The sequence below is a fragment of the Chaetodon auriga genome, chromosome 9 (genome assembly GCF_051107435.1).
Source record: "Chaetodon auriga isolate fChaAug3 chromosome 9, fChaAug3.hap1, whole genome shotgun sequence".
NCBI lineage: Eukaryota > Metazoa > Chordata > Actinopteri > Chaetodontiformes > Chaetodontidae > Chaetodon > Chaetodon auriga.
In genome coordinates this window covers 15,740,931-15,762,764 of record NC_135082.1, presented here as the reverse complement: position 1 = coordinate 15,762,764, position 21,834 = coordinate 15,740,931, and the positions used below count along the sequence as shown (strand labels likewise).

General features: G+C 43.6%; 1 protein-coding gene across 2 annotated transcripts; it reads left to right on the top strand.

Annotated features, from left to right (window-relative positions):
* The first annotated feature begins 343 nt into the window (after positions 1–343).
* jakmip1 (janus kinase and microtubule interacting protein 1) lies at positions 344–21,812 on the top strand. Of its 2 annotated transcripts, XM_076738826.1 has the most exons (23): positions 344–797; positions 8,118–8,417; positions 9,445–9,777; positions 10,304–10,465; positions 11,724–11,936; positions 12,335–12,448; positions 12,695–12,841; positions 13,126–13,296; positions 13,890–13,949; positions 15,129–15,257; positions 15,500–15,628; positions 15,863–15,946; positions 16,917–16,979; positions 17,107–17,205; positions 18,167–18,268; positions 18,361–18,414; positions 18,505–18,570; positions 18,763–18,831; positions 18,967–19,044; positions 20,054–20,263; positions 21,290–21,355; positions 21,503–21,579; positions 21,679–21,812. In XM_076738826.1, the coding sequence occupies exons 2-22, from the start codon at positions 8,262–8,264 to the stop codon at positions 21,551–21,553; spliced, it is 2,556 nt and encodes an 851-aa protein (XP_076594941.1). In that variant the 5' UTR covers positions 344–797; positions 8,118–8,261; the 3' UTR covers positions 21,554–21,579; positions 21,679–21,812. The 2 variants fall into 2 exon arrangements, with proteins under 2 accessions (XP_076594941.1, XP_076594942.1); XM_076738827.1 differs by lacking the exon at positions 20,054–20,263.
* The last annotated feature ends 22 nt before the right edge of the window (positions 21,813–21,834 follow it).

The window sequence follows — 21,834 nt, the reverse complement described above, 5'->3', positions numbered from 1 at the left end:
TCTCGTCCAACAAAGGGATAATTGAACAGTTACTCCAGAGACTCTAGAGTTCATGCTTGAGTTTCTTCTTTTATTGGAAAAATGCTTTAATCGCATACAAAAAAAAAACAAAAACAAACAAACAAACAAACAAACAAACAAACTGAAAACGTCTGTCTGAAGAAACACCTGAGCTCAGATGCATCTTCTTCTTCTATCCGTCTGCCACAGCACGCATTGACGACGTACGTCTCTCCCGCACCGGCGGCGTGTTCACGCATTCACTGCGCGCGGTGTCATTCTTGAACACGCAGTCAGGTGTCGCGCTTCTATCACGCTACCGGCGACGCCCGGCCACGCCACGTTCACGTCGACACGGGCATCGAAACAGCGTTAATTATTTATCTTTTACTCATGTGCATGATATGTGTAGGAACGGATGACGTCGCGCGTGCATCCAAGTGTGTGTGTTTGTGTGAGTGCGCGCGCGCGCGCGTGTGGGCGTGGAGCAAAGTGTCAACGTGCGGCGCGAGAGGAGGAGAAGCCTGAAGCTGAATCCGGTCTGTAGCTCGCGGATAACATCAATGGTGGAAATACAACTGAAGCCGTTGTGCTAACGGCTGGAAAATCAGTGTAATATCAGAGGAGTAAAGTTGTCAGTGGTCGCATTAGCTGAGCTCGACATCTTTTTAAGTGCTGGAGGCGAGTTCACACGGCTCTCCACACCGAAGCCCAGCCTCCCTTCCTGGATGTGAAGCAAAATTGGGCAGCAGCGTTTCAACATCAGCACACTTGTGACCGCTGGACCTCCATTTCAGGTAAGTTTGTTCCGTCTGTAACGAGCGACAACTTCTAGTAAATCATTTGTGGGCTCTGACAGGCGGTTAGCCGCCGTGACATGTATCCGACATCCATGTTTCATGTGCGAACGGTGCAGTCACGGACGGAGAGCCACCGACCTGGCTCCATCATATCTGGCGGTCGATGTGAGTTTGGGCTAGCTAACACTTACAGACACTGCCGAGCCTCGCATCGACCCAGACGTGGATGTGCATTTTGGCTGCATCGTGAACCTGTGTGACATCTCTCTCTCCCTGTGTGTGTGCCAGCTAGCCAAAGAGGAAGTGTGAGGCGTGATGATAACGTTACCCGACACGAGAGATTAATAATCAACTGCTTTCACTGTCCTCGTCCTCCTGAAACAGCCATTACATTATTCTTCCCTCGTCCTACCCGGTGTAAGGGAGGCCACTGGTGGAGTAAGGACCACATTTGTCACGCTCGAACAGCACCGCGGAAATGTTCAATAACAGTGATTGATACACAACCATCAACACATTAGACTGTATGCAGTCAAGCTCGAGTGCAAGGACATCCGACCTGTGGCTGGAGGATGCTGCAGCAGCCCCATAAATGTCGCCGTGGGGTGTGGTTGGCAAGCCGGACAGGCAGGCTGTCAGCAGTGTACAAGCGCTCCCTCCAGCAGCACTCTACCATATAATCTCCCATTTGACAGCTCATTAGAGAGCTGGCCACATCGCATTAAGCCGTCCCGACGACCCCACCATATCCCTTTAGCAGACCAGTCCTCTGCCATGCATGATCTTTGCCCGTTTGCTGTGTTTACCGGCGTTGATTCTGTCATAACATCTCTGCTGCCGTGGCAGGCGGCCCAAGAGGCTCGTAAATCTGCCCCAGTGGACAGCCAACATGTGCTGCACACCCAGTTTTGTTTGATCAGCCTGTTCAGAGCATGCTGCAAAAACTATGATGCATGCTGTGCTCATTGTATGTGTCATATTAACTGGTCCTTAGAAAGGGGTTGCTCTCATGCAGGTGCTGGATCAAAACGATGATCATTATTGTGAAAGGAAGACTGGGTCGCTGTCTATTTCTGATTATTTAGTGATATTTCTTCACCCTGACCTCGAGCTGTCAATCTACTCTATGTAAGGTGTCATGTCAATGAACGCTAACATGCATCGGGACTCCTGTTTGCATCACAGTTTCCCCCTCTTTTTTCCCTCACCCCATGCCTGTTCCACTCTCCTCTAACTTAATTCATCCCATTTACTCTTCATTCATAATCCTATGTCTCCCTCCATTCCCCTGCCTTTCTCAGCTTTAACACTTTGAGTAACAAGCAAGCTGCTACCTGGATAATCCCTGTGGACTATACTCATGTGCTTCCCTCTCTCATTGCTTCACTCTATAACCCTTTCTTGAATACACATGAGGGTAGTTCATCCTATATTCTTAATGCAAAGAGTAGTGCAGTTGAGAAAATGTCTGTACTCTGTATTCATGTTCATGTGGGAGGCAGGGGCTAAATAGCAACCGGCCAGTGCAAACCGATGTGCTGTGTAGTCAGAGAGAGGCAAGGTTAATCACATTACAGATTGCATTGTCATGTCTTTCTGAGGGGGGAGAGGCTGTCACTGCTAACATACACCCAGATGCACCCATGCATGCATGCAGAAACATAGATGTACATGCATAGGCCAAAGACACACGATGCCTCCAGCAATGAATGATGAGATTGACACATTAGCGGGTACTATAGATCTAAATCCTGAGCAATAAAACTAGCAATAGCATAACTGAGTAGAGGGTGTATATGTGTGTTACAGAGAGACTTCTTGTTTGGGTTGACTAGTCATTGGGGTCAGTAACTTGTAGTCATTCTGTTGGCACAGTCGTTTTTAGGTCATATGCTTCACTAGTGTTGCACTTGGCTTGGTTACTCAGCCTTTCAGTGAGATCTTTACAGTGCTTTTGGAGTATCAGCAGACTGCTCAGTGTGTGTCTGTGTCTGTGTGTTTGCGGACTGTGGAAGGATGTCTGGACTGTGGCCAGACCTGTTCTGACAGTCTACACTGTGCTGATGCTGAAAGGACTTCAATGAGAATATATGCGTGCTGCGTGTATATGTAAGCCTATGAGACATCGTAACAAACGTGTAGTATAAACAGGAGTGAGCCTCAGTCTGTCCACACCCTCTCTGCTGAGTTTTTAACTTAGACAGAGAAGCGAGGAGCCTTTGTTTGAGCTCCATTTGCAGCTCTTTTATGTATTTATTGGGTCTGCATGTATTGCTCAAGTGTAGTTAATGTTTGACACTTAGTGAGTGTGTGTGTGTGGTCTGTCTAGCACTGAGGAGGTCCATCTGTAAGTGTGTAATAAACGTGACCATTGCAAAGATGTCTGTGTACCCGACATTTACGGTGCTCAATTTATAACCTACTGCGGCTCCTCCTCTAAAGGATAAAGCAAGCACAGACTTGTAATGACAAAATAATTAAACAAATGCTAATTTTTTCTCAATTTATTATGTTTCAACTATCATACATCATGCCTTTTTGTGAAGTACAGATCACAATGTGCATGTTCTTGCAAATCGCAGTAGGAGCAGTAGGTGGGACCAGTGGAGCCGTTTTTTTTCACAGATTACATGTTTCATGTACTGCTGTCTGGGCGTAGGGACAGTTTTAGCAAATGACTTTTCTACAAGTTACGGACTGCAGCTTTAATCATGATGGTGATATCTCCCAGCAACACTGTTATTTAATAATAACAAACTTTATTATTATTATTATTATTATTATTATTATTATTATTATTATTATTTAATAATAATGATCTGTTTGCATCTGACTTCTTTGATAACGGGTTAATAGGAATTTTGAGATGTGAGAAATCTGGTAGCTGCATAGAAACAGGCAGTAAGTGGAGAGCAACTTGGCTTTTCATAGGAAGAAACAACAAGAACTGAAAGGATCAGTCATTTTATCAGTTAGGCCATATACAAGGAATTAATCAGCCAAACTATTAAACTGTTTTGATAAATGATTAATCATTGAAGTTAATTTTCAAGCAGAGATACTAAAGAAAATTGATTGATGGTTGCAGCTTTTTCCTGTCTGGCACTATTTTCTGATGTTTTATAGAGCAAATGACCAGCACATAGATTAATAATGAAGCAAGACATTAGTCACAGTCCCAGTCTTTATAGGAACATATCCAAAAATACTTTATGTTACTTATGTATTTCCATTTGATTGTAGGGCTGTGTGACTAAGGTGTGTTACAAACTCACACAGATAGTTTAGGAGCACTGTCACCACATGACTTAGCATGAAAACAGGAAACCTCAAGGTTTTATTGCCACTTGGTAGGTGAACTTTGTGTCTTTTTGCATCAAAACTGTCTCCTGCTATTGAAGTAGGTTACTTAAGTCAGCTGTTACCACTGTCTCCTGCACTGCACATTTCACTACTGATGTTTATTACAAAAGCTCTAATTACAAAGAAAAGCAAATAAACATAATCACATTCTACATTTAATTCCTTCAACTATAAACCCTATACAGGGTTGTAACCCTATACAGGCCTGCCATTTCACAGAGATAAGGGGGATATCCTGAGGCGGTTATGAAACTACCTATGTGTTTGTCACACGTTTTTAAGCCTGGTTAGAAAGGATCAAGGTTTCAACATCAGCTAATGGTAGCCATTTACCAGGATAAAGCCTTTATTATCCCATGCTTCATCTGATATTTTTATGTTGTATTGAAGCTGATGGACACAGGTTGTCGCTTTCTTTTGAGTCCATTTCTCAAGCAGCAGTTAGCTTACTTGTGAAACTCCTGAGCAACTGCAGAATTTCCTCATCACTTCTTTCTTTCAGTCACCATCAAGTGATTTAGCGCCACTGTTTGTTTGAGCCGATTGTTACAGTGCTGCATTCAGTGCATTTAAATGGGCCTTGAATGTGCATGTTTTGTTGCTGTATTATTCAGTTTGCATAATTCTCTCTGCAAAATATGAGTTTTGTTTGTTTTGATAAGTCACAGTGTTTTTTTTTAGTGACTTTTTGACTCTGGTCATCAGTTTTGTCCGTTGAAAGGTTTTGTTTAAATGCTAAGGCTCTCTAGTGCAACATAAACTGGCCAACTGTTTATACTCAGAGTGGGTGAGGTATTTTAAGGTCTGTGACCTGTGCTGGCTTTTGTTTGCTTCTGTGAACATTAAAGGTGCTTGTTAGCTTCTTGGTACCCCTATAAAATGTTCCATTTTCCCCTATAAAGTCTCAGAGTTAGTTTCTGGCTGGCAGCTTGAGAACATGTGGCTGTGTGTTGTTTTTGGCGGCCTGTTTCAATTTTAGTCTTAGTCTAGTCTTTGTGTCAAGCTGTCATTTTAGTTTTTATTAGTTTTAGTCACGTTCATACTCTTTTTAATCTAGTCAAGTTTCAATCGACTTAAAGTCTGAGCGTTTTAGTCTTATTTTAGTCAATGAAAATTGTATTTTAGTCTCTTTTTTTAATTGAAATTTTTATTGGATTTTAACATATTATCCAGAAATAAGACAAACAAACAACACAAAACAGTAATAACAAAATAGTTTTTTAGTTTTAGTTTTAGTCTCTTTTTAGTAATGGAATTCTATTTAACCCAGTCAATATAGTATAATTACCTAGTAGTATAGATGAAACCATAATTTGGGAAACCACATTTAGTCTTGTTTTTATTTTCCAACAATATTGCATTACATATTTATTTATAGTTATTGTCACATGACCAGCATTTACGTTTCGTCTCGTCTTGTTTTCGTCTGATGATAAAGGTTCGCTGACGACGATATTTAGTCATAATTTTTGTCGATGAATGTGGCTCAAGGAGGCTTTGTGGGAAGTGGGTGTGGTTGATATCATGCTCCCCAACAATTTGAGACAGGAGGGACAAAAGACTGGAAAAGTTGTGGAATGCTCCAAAAACACCTGTCTGGAACATTCCACAGGTAAACAGGTGAAGTGGTAACAGGTGATTGCATCATGAGTGTGTATGAAAGAGGCATCCCCCAAAGGCTCAGCTGCTCACAAGCAAGAATAGGTCATGGGTCACCACTTTATGAAACATTTTCACGGGCAATTAGTTTTAACAGTTTAAAAATGCTTCTCAATGCAAGGAAGGGGATTTAGGGATTTCACCATCCAGAGAAATATGTAAGGGACAAGGCCAAAAACCAACATTGAATGCCCATGACCTTTGATTCCTCAGGCACCACTGCATTAAAAACTGACTGGATTGGATAAAGGATACTATAACATGAACTTGGGAACACTTTGGAAAACCATAGTGGGTAAACAGTGTTTGTCGCTGCACTACAAATAAAAGTTAAGACGTGCAAAGTAAAAACCATACATCTACAACATCCAGAAATGCTGCTGACTTCTCTGGGCCCAAGCTCTTGTGACATGCGTAAACATGAAGTCAATGAGTCAAGTCTATTGACCCACTGTAAATAAATACATGTTTGTTACTTAAGTGCAGAGAGCGGTTGGTGCCTGTGTGAATAGATGTCATCTGTGTCTGTCCCTGCTTGTTCTGTTTCAGACTCAGAGACTGTGCGCTCTCTGCCTCTCTTTTCCTGTCTCTGTGAATGAGAGGGAGATCACTGATTGCCTCTGCTCGGTAACATCACCAAGCCAGCAAGTGGGGGTGGAGGGATGAGAGAGGTTAGAGAGTGGAAGAGGAGATGGGGAGAGATGGTTGAAGGTTTGTTTCTCCGGTTGAGCTCTGTGTGTTTTTTTTTCTCTCCACTTTGCTCATGCTCTTTGGCCTTCTCTCCCTCTCTCTTATAGGCTTAATCCTCCTTCGTTCATTCTCTGGTTCCCAGCGTTTGCGTGCTGTGTAGAAATCCATGTGGAAGAAAGCTTCCTTGCCCTCCAGCATCAATGCATTTCTGTCTCTCAGTCAACCTCGGCTCAGCGATCGCACCAGATAACAAAGTCGCGTGCATGTACGTTTGTTTTTCCAGCGTGCACTCTCCATACGATGCAGTTGTGTGTACTTATTTTTGTGGGTGCAGAGCGCCGTGTCTGTGTGTGTTGTGCGTGTCTCAAATCTACCGTAAGACTCCTCCTTCCCATCATCCTTTGCTATGAGAGGAATAGAGTTTTTGAGAGCAAGGGTTGCCTTGGTAACTATTGCTGCCATCTGTGTATGTTGTATGAATGTTTGGTTATGTGTGTGCGGAAAAAGATGGAGGCGCCTGTGGTCTTAATGCTTCAGCTCCCTCGCCGTTGCATTATTTATTTAACAGTCAGCGCAACGACTGTAAGGTTACTGGGTTACAATTCATTTCCAGGAAGAGATTAGAGGCGTCCACTTTCAGCTCAGTGCATGTGTGCCATTTTAGCAACATCTACAACAAACCATGCCAAAAATACACCTGCTAACACGACCGCAGCCTAACCAGCCTTCAGTAGGGAAAAAGGAGGAGTAGAGAGTAAACTAATCGTTAATTTAAATCCTTTTCTGCTGTATATACCTTTGTTTGTTTGGCTCAACTGGATGTCACCCAAAGCATCAAAGCTGAAACTATTAGTCAAATAATTGGTTAATTGCTGGACCGAACATTAATAAAAAAATTGAATAATTGAATAATAAATAAGTCATTTACAAGCAAAATATCAAACATTCACACATTTCAGCATCTCAGATTGAGATGATTTGCTGCTCTTCTCTGTTTTGGCTCTTATAACCAGACAAATAATGCCGGTGGCCACTCTTTCCAGTATGTCCACTATGTTTAGAATAAGAAAGGTGGAGAAAGATCTTGCAGTTGTATTGCACTGATGGGTAAAGTGGAAGGATCGAATGGCAGAATGCTGTCTACATTCAGCTGGATGCTGGGACAACTGTTTATTCTGTACAGTTTACATGCAGGTCCAGAAAAGATTACAGGATCTCTGGACAAAATATTTACCAACATAAAGGATGAATTTATTAGTCTGCTGAAAGAGAAGCATTGAAGGAGATGTGTGAGGCCAGGGACTGTAACAATGGTGGTCAGACACATTCTCATGCGCTATGGAGCTTCTAACTACAGCCCAGGGACTGGAGTAGGATGATGATAAATCGCCCAGGTGTATGTGTTCGAGAGAGGAGGGCGACAGAGGAGAGTGTAAATGTTAGTCCCAAAAATAGTCTCTTTTCCCTGGTCTGTAGCACGTCATGTGGCTTGGGCCCAGAGTATTGTGCAGAGTAGTGTCGTGTAACCCAGTTTTTAACACTGACTCACCCTTTTCCCATCTTTTCTTGTCTCTTTGTTTGTCTGTCCGTCTCTCTCCCCAATAGAAACTCTCAACAACCTCCAGCAATGATGTAGACTTGGCAACGACATGATGATGATAGTTGCAAGGAGGAGGAGCAGCAACTGACTCTCCTCCTTTTCACCACACCTGGCACTCTGTGTCGTCCTCATTGGGCGGCCAGAGTGCTATGTCATCAGCCACACCCCCTGCGGGCCCGCCCTTTAAGAAGGGAAGGAAGCCAGAGAAATCAGAGGGGATGACTGACTCAGTGCAGGCCACCAACGAGGAGCTGAGGAGCAAACTCATGGACGTCCAGATTGAGCTGCAGCAGGAACGGGGCAAGGTGAGGAAGAGTGAGAAGAAGAGAAGGAAGTGGAGGAAGAAACATAACGACAGTAGAGAGGTAGTCCCCTTTCATCACAATGAAGGCGGAGGAAGTTCACAGTGGCCACTTTTTAGAAATTATTTGCTTATCTATGCAGGCTCATAGTCACAAAGTAGAAAATACTGTGTTGCCGCAGCAGATATTCAATACATGCACACTTATGAAGAAGGTACACGTATAGGCACTGTAATCATGGTGATTGCACTCAGTATGAGCTTATACCTCGATGCCATGATATGCCAGTTCTGCGTGTTTTTCATTTGTGAACACTGCCTGGCCAATCGGCATTATATTTGTTCAGTGACAGTTAGGCCTGCCCCTCTAATGCTGTACATAGTCTTACATAGACTTGGAAATGCTCTCAGGGGGTTTGCCTCTCCTTGCATCTTCTAATTTACAGAGAGATTCTCTGTGCTGTCTGTGCCCTTCTCTGCATGCATCATGGTTGTACTTGAAGAATGGCAGCAACAGTACCCTCATTCAGTTCTGACAAGGGCGAGCGTGGCTTAGAACGTATACACATTTCCATTTGCATAAAAAGCATTTGCAGATGGCATGTGGAACAATGGGTGTCAACAGCAGTTCCTCAAGTATAGTATATTGATAGTTACAGTGGCACAAAAAGCACAAACAAATGGAATTCATTGTCTCCTTAAAAAATATGCTGAAGTTCAGCTGAACAGACGAAGATATTGGGAGGGAAATACAAGAAAAAACAATTTTTGATTTAACATGTTTAAGCCAGCGCAGACACCATAACTGTTCTCCATTTGAGCGTCTACTGCTCCCTGTTGGGGAATAAAGCCCCGCTTGATAGCTGTTCATCCATTTTGTTTTAGACTGCCAGCACTTAAAGCACACACTTGCAAATAAAGTCATCAGTGTGCGGCACACAACAGGGTGAACACACTGGCAGCCTGTATGATGATGACTAGTTGATTGGATTCTTATGCAGCTCTAATGGCAAAATGTGTCGCTCTCCCAGGTATGTAAGCTCCGTGAGCGGCTCCAGGAGCAGCGGCAGGCTCGGGAGCTTGAGCAGCACAAACACGCTGTAGCGCTCACTGACCTGCGCGCCAAACTCCACGAAGAAAAGCTACGTGAGATAGCGGCCGTCCGCGAGGCCCTGGCGCGGCAGCACGATGTCGAGCTGGCCCGCGCCATCAAGATCCGGGACGCTGAGGTGCAGAGGCTCCAGGGGCTTGTAAACGCACTGAGAGACGGAGCCGCCGACAAACTCAAAAATGCTCTTCTTGGAGAAGCTCGGGAGGAGGCCAGGAGAGCTTTTGATGGGGAGAGGCTAAAGCTACAGCAGGAGGTAGGTTGTGCCTTAAAATTCAGCTTCTTGACAATGCAGCAGCGTCATTGGATGCACTTCAGCATATTTAGATCACTTACACATTGGCATCGTCTGTTAATTGTCTTGATGTCTGTGTTGTATTTGGGCTGTGACCTGACAAATCTGTGGAATTAGTGTTGCAGCTTGGATATTTTCTGACGACAGAGTATGTTCTCTGATGAAGACAAACAGATTTAATGTGTAAAGTTGGGATTCTTTAACCATCATGTTATGTGCATGTGTGTGTGTGTGTGTGTGTGTGTGTGTGTGTGTGTCTATGATTGTTGATGTGGGACTGTGCAAATGTTCTGTGGAAAAACAGGAAGCAGGGTGGAAAGGCCTGTAGCTGAGCTATTGTTCCATTGTAGCCTTTCCAGACAAACAGGGCATCTATCATTACAAAGGTTTAATGGGATAGGACATGTGTTTGTAAATGAGTATCATTCCCTTTGCTGTTTTGTGTGTACTAATATCTTTGTGTGCGTGTGTTGGGGGGGTCTTTTAGATCCAGGAGCAGAAGAACGCCAGGAAGCAGGCTGAAGAGGCGCTTGGAAATGCTCTGCAGGCAGATAAAGCCAAAGCAGCGGATCTCCGCACAGCCTACCAACAGCACCAGGATGAGGTGCACCGCATTAAACGGGACTGTGAGAAAGACATCCGCCGACTGGTGAGACCACATGCTGCTGGGAAGACGTACACCACAGACGCTACATGTGTTTTCAGCTGATATGGCCACTGGCAAAGTCTAAGATAAAGGTTCATAAATTGAAATACTGCGAAACAGACTTTTGAAGGAATACTTGCTGGAGACTCTAATATTTCCTAGATGTTACGCAAAAGATAATTGAAATTTATCAGGACATTTTTAATCTATTTAACCTTTATTTACCTTGATGCTTCAGTTAACAAATTTGCATTTAAAATTGGTTTTCAGGTCCTTTAAAATTCAGTACCATACGTGATCACTTCCCCTTTAAATGGGTAAAATGTACTCTGTTATGTTCATAATGAGCTGGTGACTGGTTAGCTGGACGAACGCAGCAGCTGCTATTTTTATAGCCCTTGTCTGTCCCAGCCACATTTGAATATCATCAAGACGCCCTCACACGCAACATTTGTTTTCCAGCTCAGGGTTTATCTCACTGACGTTGTATGAAGGTTACAGGCTAATTGCTGCACTGTCTGTCTACCTTGGCCGATCTCACCGCGTGGTGCTTATCTGCAAAAATAAAAGTGTTTTTCTGCCGCAGTTACTAATTAACCCCAGGAGGAGGTCTACAATAACAGACTTTATTGTTAGTAAAGGAATGTTTGAGCAAGGAGACTTTACAATATTTGGAATTAGAGTGGTAAAAAGAGTTAAGCATGACTGATTGATGAAGAGCACAAAGTGCAGGAAATACCAGTGCTTAAGAACAAAATACGGAGGGAAGTAGAAGAGGGAACATTTGTCAGAAGATGTGTGAATGCAGAGCAAGAACAAAGCTTCATAAATTAATCACAGCACCATATTTTAAAAGCTAAAACACCGTCACTCCCTTATTCTGCTGTGGGTCATCAGAGCACACAGCTCGTCAGTCTGAAGGTGTAGAAAGTGTGAGATGTAAAGTTAAAAGCTGCATCATATTAAGCCACAATGTTTGCACACATATCAAATAGAAGAACACCTGACTTCATGTAAACCAGATTCTCACACATTGGTGCTAAAGCAAGTGAAACAAATGGATCAAGCTCAGTTTATGCTGAATTTCGTACATGTGTGTGATATATTTTCTTCAACGTGATCTCAGAACCATCTGCATCGTTTACTGTGAACATTTTCAGTAATATTAATGTGAGCTGTAACTGAAATTTAATGGAAAACGGTCTGACTCACTCACTCATTCCACCACCCACCACCATGCTCCTATCCATCCCTCTTATAGATAGATGAGCTGAAGGCAAAGGACCGGGTGGTGTGTGCCCTGGAGAGGGAGCTTGGGCTGCAGGCTGGCTACACCCAGAAGCTTCAGCTTCAGAAGGAAGCCCTGGATGAACAGCTGGGCCAGGTACGAGAAGCTGAGCGGCACAACCACGGCAGCCCCAAGAGAGAGGTGATGCCTGGGCTGGGGGACAACCCAGACCTGCTCAACAACCAGGTATACATCGACACAAACCAAACAGACACACGTGCATCTGTACATATGCACGAATGTATTAATACAAGCTTCGGATTGGTTCTTGCTGTTAGCTGCCGGTACCCTGGCTTTAGTTGTACTAGAGAAATATAATTGCTGAATCCCGAATGAAGACTTTTGTTGGACTCAAACGGATGTGACACACATGAAACATTGAAATCTACCTGTGTTCATTATATGGTATGTGTTACTGTTCTGTTAGCAGGTCTTTACAGCAGGCTTTTGCAAAAGGCATCTCAACCTTCATCCCACCCCGTCCTCTTTCTCATCCACCTCCATTGCCTGCCTGCCTGCCTGCATGTACTCCCCTTTTTTAGATTTTGTCTTCCTCCTCCTCTCCTCTCCCCCTTGCTCCACAGGAGGTGGAGGAGCGTGACATCAGGAGGTTCCAGCTGAAGATTGCGGAGCTCCACTCGGTCATCAGGAAACTGGAGGACAGGAATGCGCTGCTGGCCGACGAGAGGAATGAACTAGTGAGGAGCACACATGCAGAAGTACATACATGTGATGATTAAAAGCATGCTTATACACAAACACATACTGTTACACTTTTGAAACATATATACACACACAAAGACAGAAAAAGAAACACACATTTCATTTTCTAAGCCTTGCAGCCTTGACTTTGCCTCTCCTGCTCAAACTGGAAATTCTGTGTCACTTGAAGGTAAGACTTGAGATTCCAGCGTTTCCCCTCCCTGTTTCCTTCCTCTGTCCAGTTGAAGCGGGTGCGGGAGGCCGAGAGCCAAATGAAGCCCATGTTTGAGAAGAACAAGCGGCTGTCCAAGAAGAATGATGACCTCCTGCAGACTCTGCAACGCATGGAGGAGAAACTGAAGAACCTGAGCCGGGAGAACGCTGAGATGGTGAGACGCACCCAGCGTATGTTTTACCTCTTCTCTCTGGTTAAAGATGGATTCAGAGTTCCAGGATTAGTAGAAAATGGCAGATATTTTAGGTTAAATCTGTGTAGGAAGAAAGTCTGTGTTTCTGTACTTTGGGTGTCACTGAGAATTTAACCAGAAATGAAACGACTGCAATTACAACCATAATTTGGCCTCCCTCCCTCTCTCTCTCTGCTCTCTCTCTCTCTCTCTCTCTCTCTCTCTCTCTCTCTCTCTCTCTCTCTCTCTCTCTCTCTCTCTCTCAGAAGGAAAAGGCCTCCTCCTCTCGGCCCCCCTCACAGCAACAATCCATTCAGCCCCAGCTGAAACGGCCAAGCTCCCTGACAGACCTGAGCCACGCCCATGAGGAACAGGAAGTGGAGTTCCTAAAGCTGCAGGTCTCTGAGCAACGTGGCATCATTGACGAGCTCATGCAGGTCAGCATTTGGATCAAACCAGCCCGTCTGTGTGCAGGAATCAGTCTCTTCTAATTTGGTTTTAATGCTAACTTTTCCAAAATTGTCCCACTTTTTAACATATTGTATGAGTCAGATCTTTCCATATATACACACACACACACACACACACACACACACACATAGTTTAAGAAATTTTTTGCACTCTAATTCATCAGTGTCTCATTTATTCCTCGTCACCCGTCTTTCCCCTCCTACACTCCTTTCTTTACCTTTCCATCACTCATCACAAACTTCTAATTCTGTCATTACGCAGAGCTTCAACCCACATGCTTTGTTCCTGTGATTAAATTATTTGCAGTCCACCATTACCATCTCAATCATCAGCACAGTCTGTTTTTTGCATCCTCTTGTGTTCTCATATGACCTCAAATTTTGTAGAAACAGACAGAATTTGACACTGCTGCTTGAAATATGAGATTCTGACGACAGTCACGGTTGTGATTGAACTGTGTGAAGCCCGTGCAGCTCACTGAGTCATGTCTAAATCTCAGGTGTGAGCCTGGTCTTAACTGGAACAAAGACTGAAATGTTGGTGTGCTGTTTGTCTGCAGGAACGTGACCGATTGGTGATGAGCAAAAAGAACAGGAGGAAACCTCTCAAACTGTCTAAAGTAAGTGTCCATGAGTGATTTAAAAACTCTGTTAATCCAGTGGTGCGTAACTACCGATCTGTGGTTGACTGATCCTTAAGCGCTGTTTCCAGCTGAGTGTGTGTGTGTGTGTGCCTCTCTGTGTATGTTTGTGTTTAATTGGGCTCAGGGGAACATAATGACAGTATCCCTCACAGCTGGGAGCATCACGCTGAGTACAGGCACAGCTCCTGCATGAACCACACCCACAGCCAGTGGAAATGTTTTATTTTATTTTTTACATTTTGTGTGTTTAGTGTTATTGTAGGAACATGAATACATGATGGAAAACAGTGCAAGCCTGCTTTGTGTGCAGCAGATTGTGTCTTTGCATGTCTGCGCTTCCTTGTGAGTGAATGAAGTTGAAGAAGAGATGATGATAACTAATTGCTGATACATGTGCGTTTGAGTGTGCATGTTTGGGCTAATGCGTCAGGGGACATTTATGAGTCTAGGTTGTTGCTAGGAGGAGTTTGTAGATGCGTCTCAGATATTGTCCCCGCACCTCTCCTGCTGGAGCCAGGTTGTCTCCTTGGCGAGGTGGATGCAGGGTTCGACAAAGCGACTTGGCTCCTGGGCATTCACCGGGAAATTTGTCTCTCTTTTTTGTGGAATTTAAAGAAGAAGCTGAGCGTATGAGCTTCGAGACAGAAAACAGAAGCTGGCCTTTTGGTTTTTCTGTAGGAGTCGTTTGATTGGAACCAGAAGCTTTGTTGTCTGCTTTTCCATTTTGTGTGGGAGTGCAACGGAAAGCAACGGAAAGCAACGTTGTGGACATTACTGAAGGCCTGCAGAGTGCTTTATAGATCAGCTAGTATAGTCCAAGATATGATAGACGTGTTTTGGGGAGATTCTTTATAGTGTAGCGTTGGCGTTTTTATTCTAGTAGCAACATGACGGAGTACCTCCTCCTTATCCTCTACTTCTCTGCCTTCATTTGCCTCTGCGCCTTAGTCTGCCTCTACTTCTCCGGTTGCCAGGAGATGACTTATAAACATGATGGTAAGATACTTTGTGGGGTTTGGGGGTTTAATCTGAAATCAGGTGCGATATAATGAATGAATGATGAATGTTGGCTTTCTACAGGTTAGACGTATGTTATGGTTTGTGTTTTATTTAACAATGTGCATGTCCTCTTTTCTCCTCTCTCCATCTCTCCAGAGGCATGTTGTGGAGACATATTTTGGATTTGATGAGGAGTCGATAGACTCTGAGACCTCTTCTCTGACCTCCTATAACACTGACCTCACTGACCGCACGCCTGCAACTCCAGAGGAGGATTTGGAAGAGGTAGGCTCTGTTTATATCGAAAGAAATCATTTGAACTATATTCTGTAGTTTTAACAGCTTAAAGAGGTGCTACATAAATATTGAGAAAACTGACAGGACAAAGAGGAGACAGATAATAAAAAATAATTTACAGAATAAGCGATGGGCGTATACAGACGATAAGGTTTGTGTATGTGTTTGAGCATTTCCCTTTTATGTAATACATCTTCAACATCTTTCATTTCTTTTTTTCTTAAATAAAGAGTGTTTCCCGTGAAGAGTCGGAGCTTCGTTTTCGTCAGTTGACCAGAGAGTACCAGGCTCTCCAGCGGGCCTATGCCCTTCTCCAAGAGCAGACGGGGGGCTCTCTGGATGCTGAGAGGGAGGCCAGGGTTTGTATCACTTTCAGCCTCTCTTCCCCCTTTATCATCCAGGACTTCTCAAACATTTATACAACCTTGCAAAAAATATGGAACATAATAAGTAAATACTCTGTAACTGCCAAGGCTAGTAAATTATTGGAATTCATGTTTTGCAGTAATACCAAGTAAAGTTTTCGGGATGTGTTCCTCTGTAGTCCAGCCAGTTTGCACACTGGTCCCTGATGGCTGATCTCCCTCCCACAGACACGCGAGCAGCTGCAGGCAGAGCTCAGCAGCTGCCAGGCCAAGATCGTTGACCTGGAGAAGGCCCTGGCTGAGAGGGGGCAGGTAACAAAGACAAAGGAGGGTGACAGGAGCTCACTGGTCCTGCTCTCACTGGCCCTCCTGCATGTCTGTCTGGCCGCTCTGCTCCTGGGCTGGCGCTATGCCGACCAGGTCTTCCGCAGAATCCTGTGATTTCACTTCCTGCATGTGTGATGTCATAGCTCTGTGCGTGCATGCTCTGCCTCACCCTCTATCCTTCCTGTTGTTGGTTCTGTTTCTTATTGGTCCTTTCAGCCTGGAGAAACGGCTCAGCTATGAATACATTTATATACAAGATCTTAATCCAGTAGCGTCTCACCTTTTCTGAATATGAACATACACAGTTTACATCGATGTTGGTTTATTTAATATGCACAGAAGTATGTACAGAAACTGGAAAATGTTTTGGTCTACGAACGAAGCCAATTCCATGCATGTGCAGAAGAAAAGCTCTGCCTTTTTAGTCAAAACTATGGAGATTAAAAGCAATGCTGACATTGAGCACCTTAATTATAACCTATACTGAATATCATAAGGAACACTGAAATTATTATGACGAGTTCATGTCACTCTTAGTTTCTTAATTTGTTGTGAAGCTTTTCCTTTGTCACTGCATGTTTCTGCATATTGCCTGTTCCACTGTGGCTTGATCCAGCTCCGTTTTTTTGATTTCCTGCTCTGCTGTTTTTCGCCTCAGATTGCCGTCTGTTCCTCCTGTTACTGTGAACTCGTGATGACTGTGAATGCAGCTCTTTGGCCTGTTACCTCCGGAGTGGTCTTTATTTCTCTGGATCAATAAACTATTACTGCCACTCTGCTCCTGTCTGTTTGTGTCTATGGTTCATTTGCATGTCATCTGAAGATGCAGTAGATGGTTTTGAGTTGAGCTGATTGTGTTGCTGACAGCTTTGTTCATTACACCCTGTCACTGGGGATCCTTTCCTCTTCCTTGAGTGTCGTTTCTTGCTGATGTTGTGTTTGGTTGTTATGGCAGGATTCAAAGTGGGTGGAGGAGAAGCAGTACTTGCTCAGGACCAACCAGGAACTTCACGAGAAGGTACATTGCATTAGCCTGTACTCACTTTTAACATAGATACTGTGTCTAGTTGCTGTATCATTGCCTTCTTGCTGACCGCTGAACTCATGTAAGAAAGATGTGTATGTTTGTATGTGTGTTTCCGTAGATGTGCGCGTTGCAGCAGGCCGAGTCGCGGCTGCAGGCCGAGGTTCAGGACGCTCGGGATCAGAATGAGCTGCTGGAATTCAGGGTGCTGGAACTGGAAGTAAGAGACTGTACCAACATCAAACTGTCTCCAGGAGGCGACAACAACAGCAATCTCAGTTCCAGACGCAATACCTACATACAGTGACTTGACAGACAGACAGACAGACAGACAGACAGACTGTTCAGCTATATCCACACTTGAGTCCTCCTCTGTCTGTGTGCATCTGCGTTTTGCATGGCAGCTGTGTGCATACCCGCTCCTCTGAACTGGAATATTTTTTTTAATGAAAGAATGTGTTAAGATGAGTATAATTTTTAAGTGAATAAAAATGTATTTATGTTTACCATTCAATCCCATCTTTGTTCATTTTGTCTCTCATTTTTGCATGCATGTCCTATGTTTTGTTTACATTTTCCATACAATGAACACTAAGGTCCATGGATAATAGATATATTATAGATATAGATATTAACGAACAGTGTACTTCTGCATTTTTATTGTTTATCTGTAGTTGAGTATTTTGTTTTTCAATATGAATGTTAAAAATGTAGATATACTAAAAGAAGTTAGGTTACTGACCAAGAGTTGTGAGGCAGGGAACATCTGGAGCATTCATTTAATCACCCATCACTCGTATCAGTTGATATTGCATCTATTTATTAAGAGTTTATGTCTGCAAGCAGACGAAGAAGCATCTGTTTCAGATCGCTTTCTCAGTTTTGAGTTTCAGCATGTGTTTTCAAACTCCCTGTTGGTTTGGTTTGGCGTGGTTTGGTTTGGTTTCCCATTTGAATCTACGGTGGTCCACTTCCCTCATTTTGGCAGATCCTGACCATGTTTTCAGTGTCATGTAAGTAAACCCCTCATTCACTCCCTCCTCACTGTCATTGACATTGTGCGTCTCACAGTGCACCAAAATCACATGACTGTAGGACTTATAGAAATGCAACTTTGACTGATGTCATGATGGGCTTAGGTGTGTGTATGTGAGTATTAACATGTTGTGTACTTTCTGTAGGAGAGGGAGCGCAGATCTCCTGCCCTCAATCTCCACATGTCTGCGTTCCCTGAGAACAGCAGCAGTGCCCTGCAGATCTACTGCCATCAGGAGGGAGTCAAGGTGATAACACACTTACACAAACCTGTGTTACTTTCCTTTGAGGCTACATGCAGACGTCAATATGATATCTGATGGTTTTGACCTCTGTGCAGGATGTTATTATTCCTGAGCTGATGAAGAAACTGGATATCCTGGGGGATAATGGGGTTAGTTCAAACACGCTGTTGGATTAAAATAACCTTTGGTATCTTTTTGAAGAGTCCTAATTCCTGATAACTCTGCTGCATTTTCTGTAGAATCTCAGAAATGAGGAGCAGGTCGCAGTGATCCAGGCAGGGACAGTGATCTCACTGTGTGAGAAGGTAATGCCTCTCAGACATGTTGTGTTTTTACTGACACACAGTGGACACTTGTTGCCATAACACTTACTTTATTCCCAATACAGCCACTACATTTGAGTCATTGTTATTAAGTCAAATATGGATGAAAATAAGTCAGTAAATGAAAGCATTGATCCCTCACCTTTCCTCTTTGTCTCAATCGTCCCTGTACAGTGGTTGAAGCAGATAGATAGCACAGAGGCCGCCCTCACACAGAAGATGATTGACCTGGAAAATGACAAGGTGAAAAATCAATTTACCATGAGAGAGCACAATCTTCGCACAAATTCACAATTTTCCTGATTCTACAAAGTGTACTGCACTATACCATTCTGCTGTGAATCTATGTCCTATAGTATATGTCACGTCTTGTTGCAGGAGCTGTTCAGTAAGCAGAAGGGGTTCCTCGAGGAAGAGCTGGACTACAGAAAGCAGGCCCTGGACCAGGCCTACATGGTACGGAGCCTGGAGCAGTATGACTTGTCCCTTTATACAACAGTTGGCCTGTCAAGTAGAGAAAATGCACTCATTTATATTAATTACAACATTAACCGAGGTCGTGTACAAGGCATAATGGTTCATCATAAAGTGATTCAGGAATGCAGCGGTGCAACATTATCACTCCAGCATGACACATAAACATGTGGAATCCCATTAAACATCATGAATGCTCCATGACGGGAAAATCTGTCACATCGTGCTGGGATACTGCATCTTTTACCACTGAAGTCTAAATTCTGTGAACAGTCTGAGCCACTGAATTGGTCGGGATATTTGGTTTTCTGTTTATTGGCGAAATACCCTTTTATCATTTGAGAAGGCCAATCACCCGATTTACTCACCGCCTTTATAAATACCCTGTGTTACTTGGTTCACGTGGACAAACAGTGAAGTTGACGATTAATCCTTGACAGAGTGGGTTTAATAGGATTTTATTGTTAGAATGAATGATCTTAAAACATTCTCCCCTCCCACTGACTTAAATAGGCTGTACCCTGAATTTAACACTTAGATCACTCTCATTGTAATTCTAACCATTTAATTTGGCCAGTTTTGGTGTTGGTTTGTGTTTATGGTTCCACTTTATATTGTGTTGGTGAAAGCTTGGTTTTTAAATGGTAATTTTGCTGGAACAGTCAGCAAACTGTAATTCAGCATCCATCTGACTGTATAAAAACACAGTTTGTGTTGTCTGTATAATGAAGTTACCATGTGAAGGTCAAGCCTGAATAATAATGTAAAGTGGAACAGTGTTCCCCATATCTGCCATAGTCACAGTAGTGTGTATGTGTGTGTGTGTGTGTGTGTGTGCGTCTGTGTGCATATGTCTATCATTTGTGTGCGTACCTCCATGTGTATGCTTGTGCATGCCTGTGTGTGTTTCTGCATCCGCATGTGCACGTCCATGTCCGTGTGTGTGTGTGTTTGTGTACCTGTATGTGTGTGTATATGGCTGGCTGTGCAGAGGATCGAGGAGCTGGAGGCCACGCTGTATAGCGCTCTGCAGCAGGAGCAGCCGGCATGCCAGGCGGTGGCCGAGTCGCTGACAGACAGGCAGAGGGAGGAGCTGAGGCTAGCCGTGGACAAGCTGCGGCGTCAGATTCTCCGGCAGAGCCGGCAGTTTGACAGTCAGATCTTACAGGAGCGCATGGAGCTCCTACAGCAGGCCCAGCAGGTAAGGCTTAAGACAAATTCGGTCAGGTCACTGAGTCCTGCCCTCCCTCAATCTGACCCCTGCTCCCTGTCTGAGACGTCTGACCCCACCAGATCTCTGGTCCTATGAAAAAGATGCAGTATCCCTGTGTGTGCAACCTGTAGCTCTGTCTGTAAGTGCATATGTAGAAGTGGAAGAGTGAAAGGGTGAGACAGAATGACTTTATGGCTGTGTGTGAGTGTGTGTATATCATTGTGATCCGAATACTCCCCCCCGTTACTTCAGTATCCCTCCACTCCGCAGCCCTCACAGTAGTTTTACACCCATGTCGTGTACAGTATACTGTATGTTATTCATGGAGTACATCAACAACCATGGCACCTTCAAATCCATTAGTACTGCAACTTACTAACATAGTTTTTCTAATCTCCATAGATCACTTAAAACTCATTTTAATCAGCTACTCATGAAATTAACTAACTAACTAACTAACTAAATGCAGTTATGCAGTAGTTTTGCAGGCCACAAACTAGAACCCTGATTCCAAACCCGTTCAGCATCGGCTCCACTGGAGAGTCATATGAAACAGAAGACATAAGATTATAAAGCTTGTGCTTTTCGTTTAGAGTTACGAGTCTACCAGTGTGTTTGACAAAGAATTTGTATCCTCTCTGCTTAACGCTGGATGTACTTCAGCTAGATAACAGTCAAGAATACTAATGTGTTATTCCACAGTGAATTAGTGAGCTGCTCAGGTTTGAAGTCTCGAATATGGCCTAACTTCCACTGTTCACTGCTAAATCTGCTCTTTGGTGGCCATGGCAACTCACTCTTACCCAACACAGCTACCATGGAGACAGAGAGCATGATGGGAAGGAGGCAAAGTATTTGGAGCGCGTACAGGAATAGTTGGATGGCAGTCTAACTGTTTAGCAACGGCTTCTGTTTGTGCAGATGTTGATGATTGTGTGAGATCTGGCCAAATGCTCTCAGTTTTACATTCGAGTATATTTTGACCGCCTAACCACGTCTGTCTTTGCCTTGCAGAGAATTAGGGAGCTGGAGGACAGGATTGACTTGCAAAAGAGACAAATAAAGGAAATAGAGGAAAAGGTACACATTAAGATTTTATTGGTCTGGAGAATTTGAGGGAGTCTACATCTACTTTTCTGATGCTGTGTGATGTGTTATTAACTTCTTGGCACTCTTTTTCTTCTCTCTCTTTCTTCACCTGTTGATTAAAACCCTGTGTTCCTTTAGTTTTTGTTCCTCTTTTTGTTTTTCTCTTTAGCATTTATTCTTTGGCCTTAATGAAAGTGACCATGGACCCACATCAGGTAGCCCCTTTGTACACTGTATCACATCACTGCTTATCACAGATACCGTAAGAACAATAATGATGAGGAAATAACTGAGAAATGCTTCCTTTCTCTCAGGTGTTAAGGTGCTGTGGAGGCAAGCGACGACAAAACAAAACCTAATTGTTCTTTATGCATTTGTAGACAGCTCACGAAAACCCTATGGCCTTTTTGATACATGTGCACTTTTGCAGAAGACCCTTACCTGGAATGCAAACATATTTGAAAATGTAA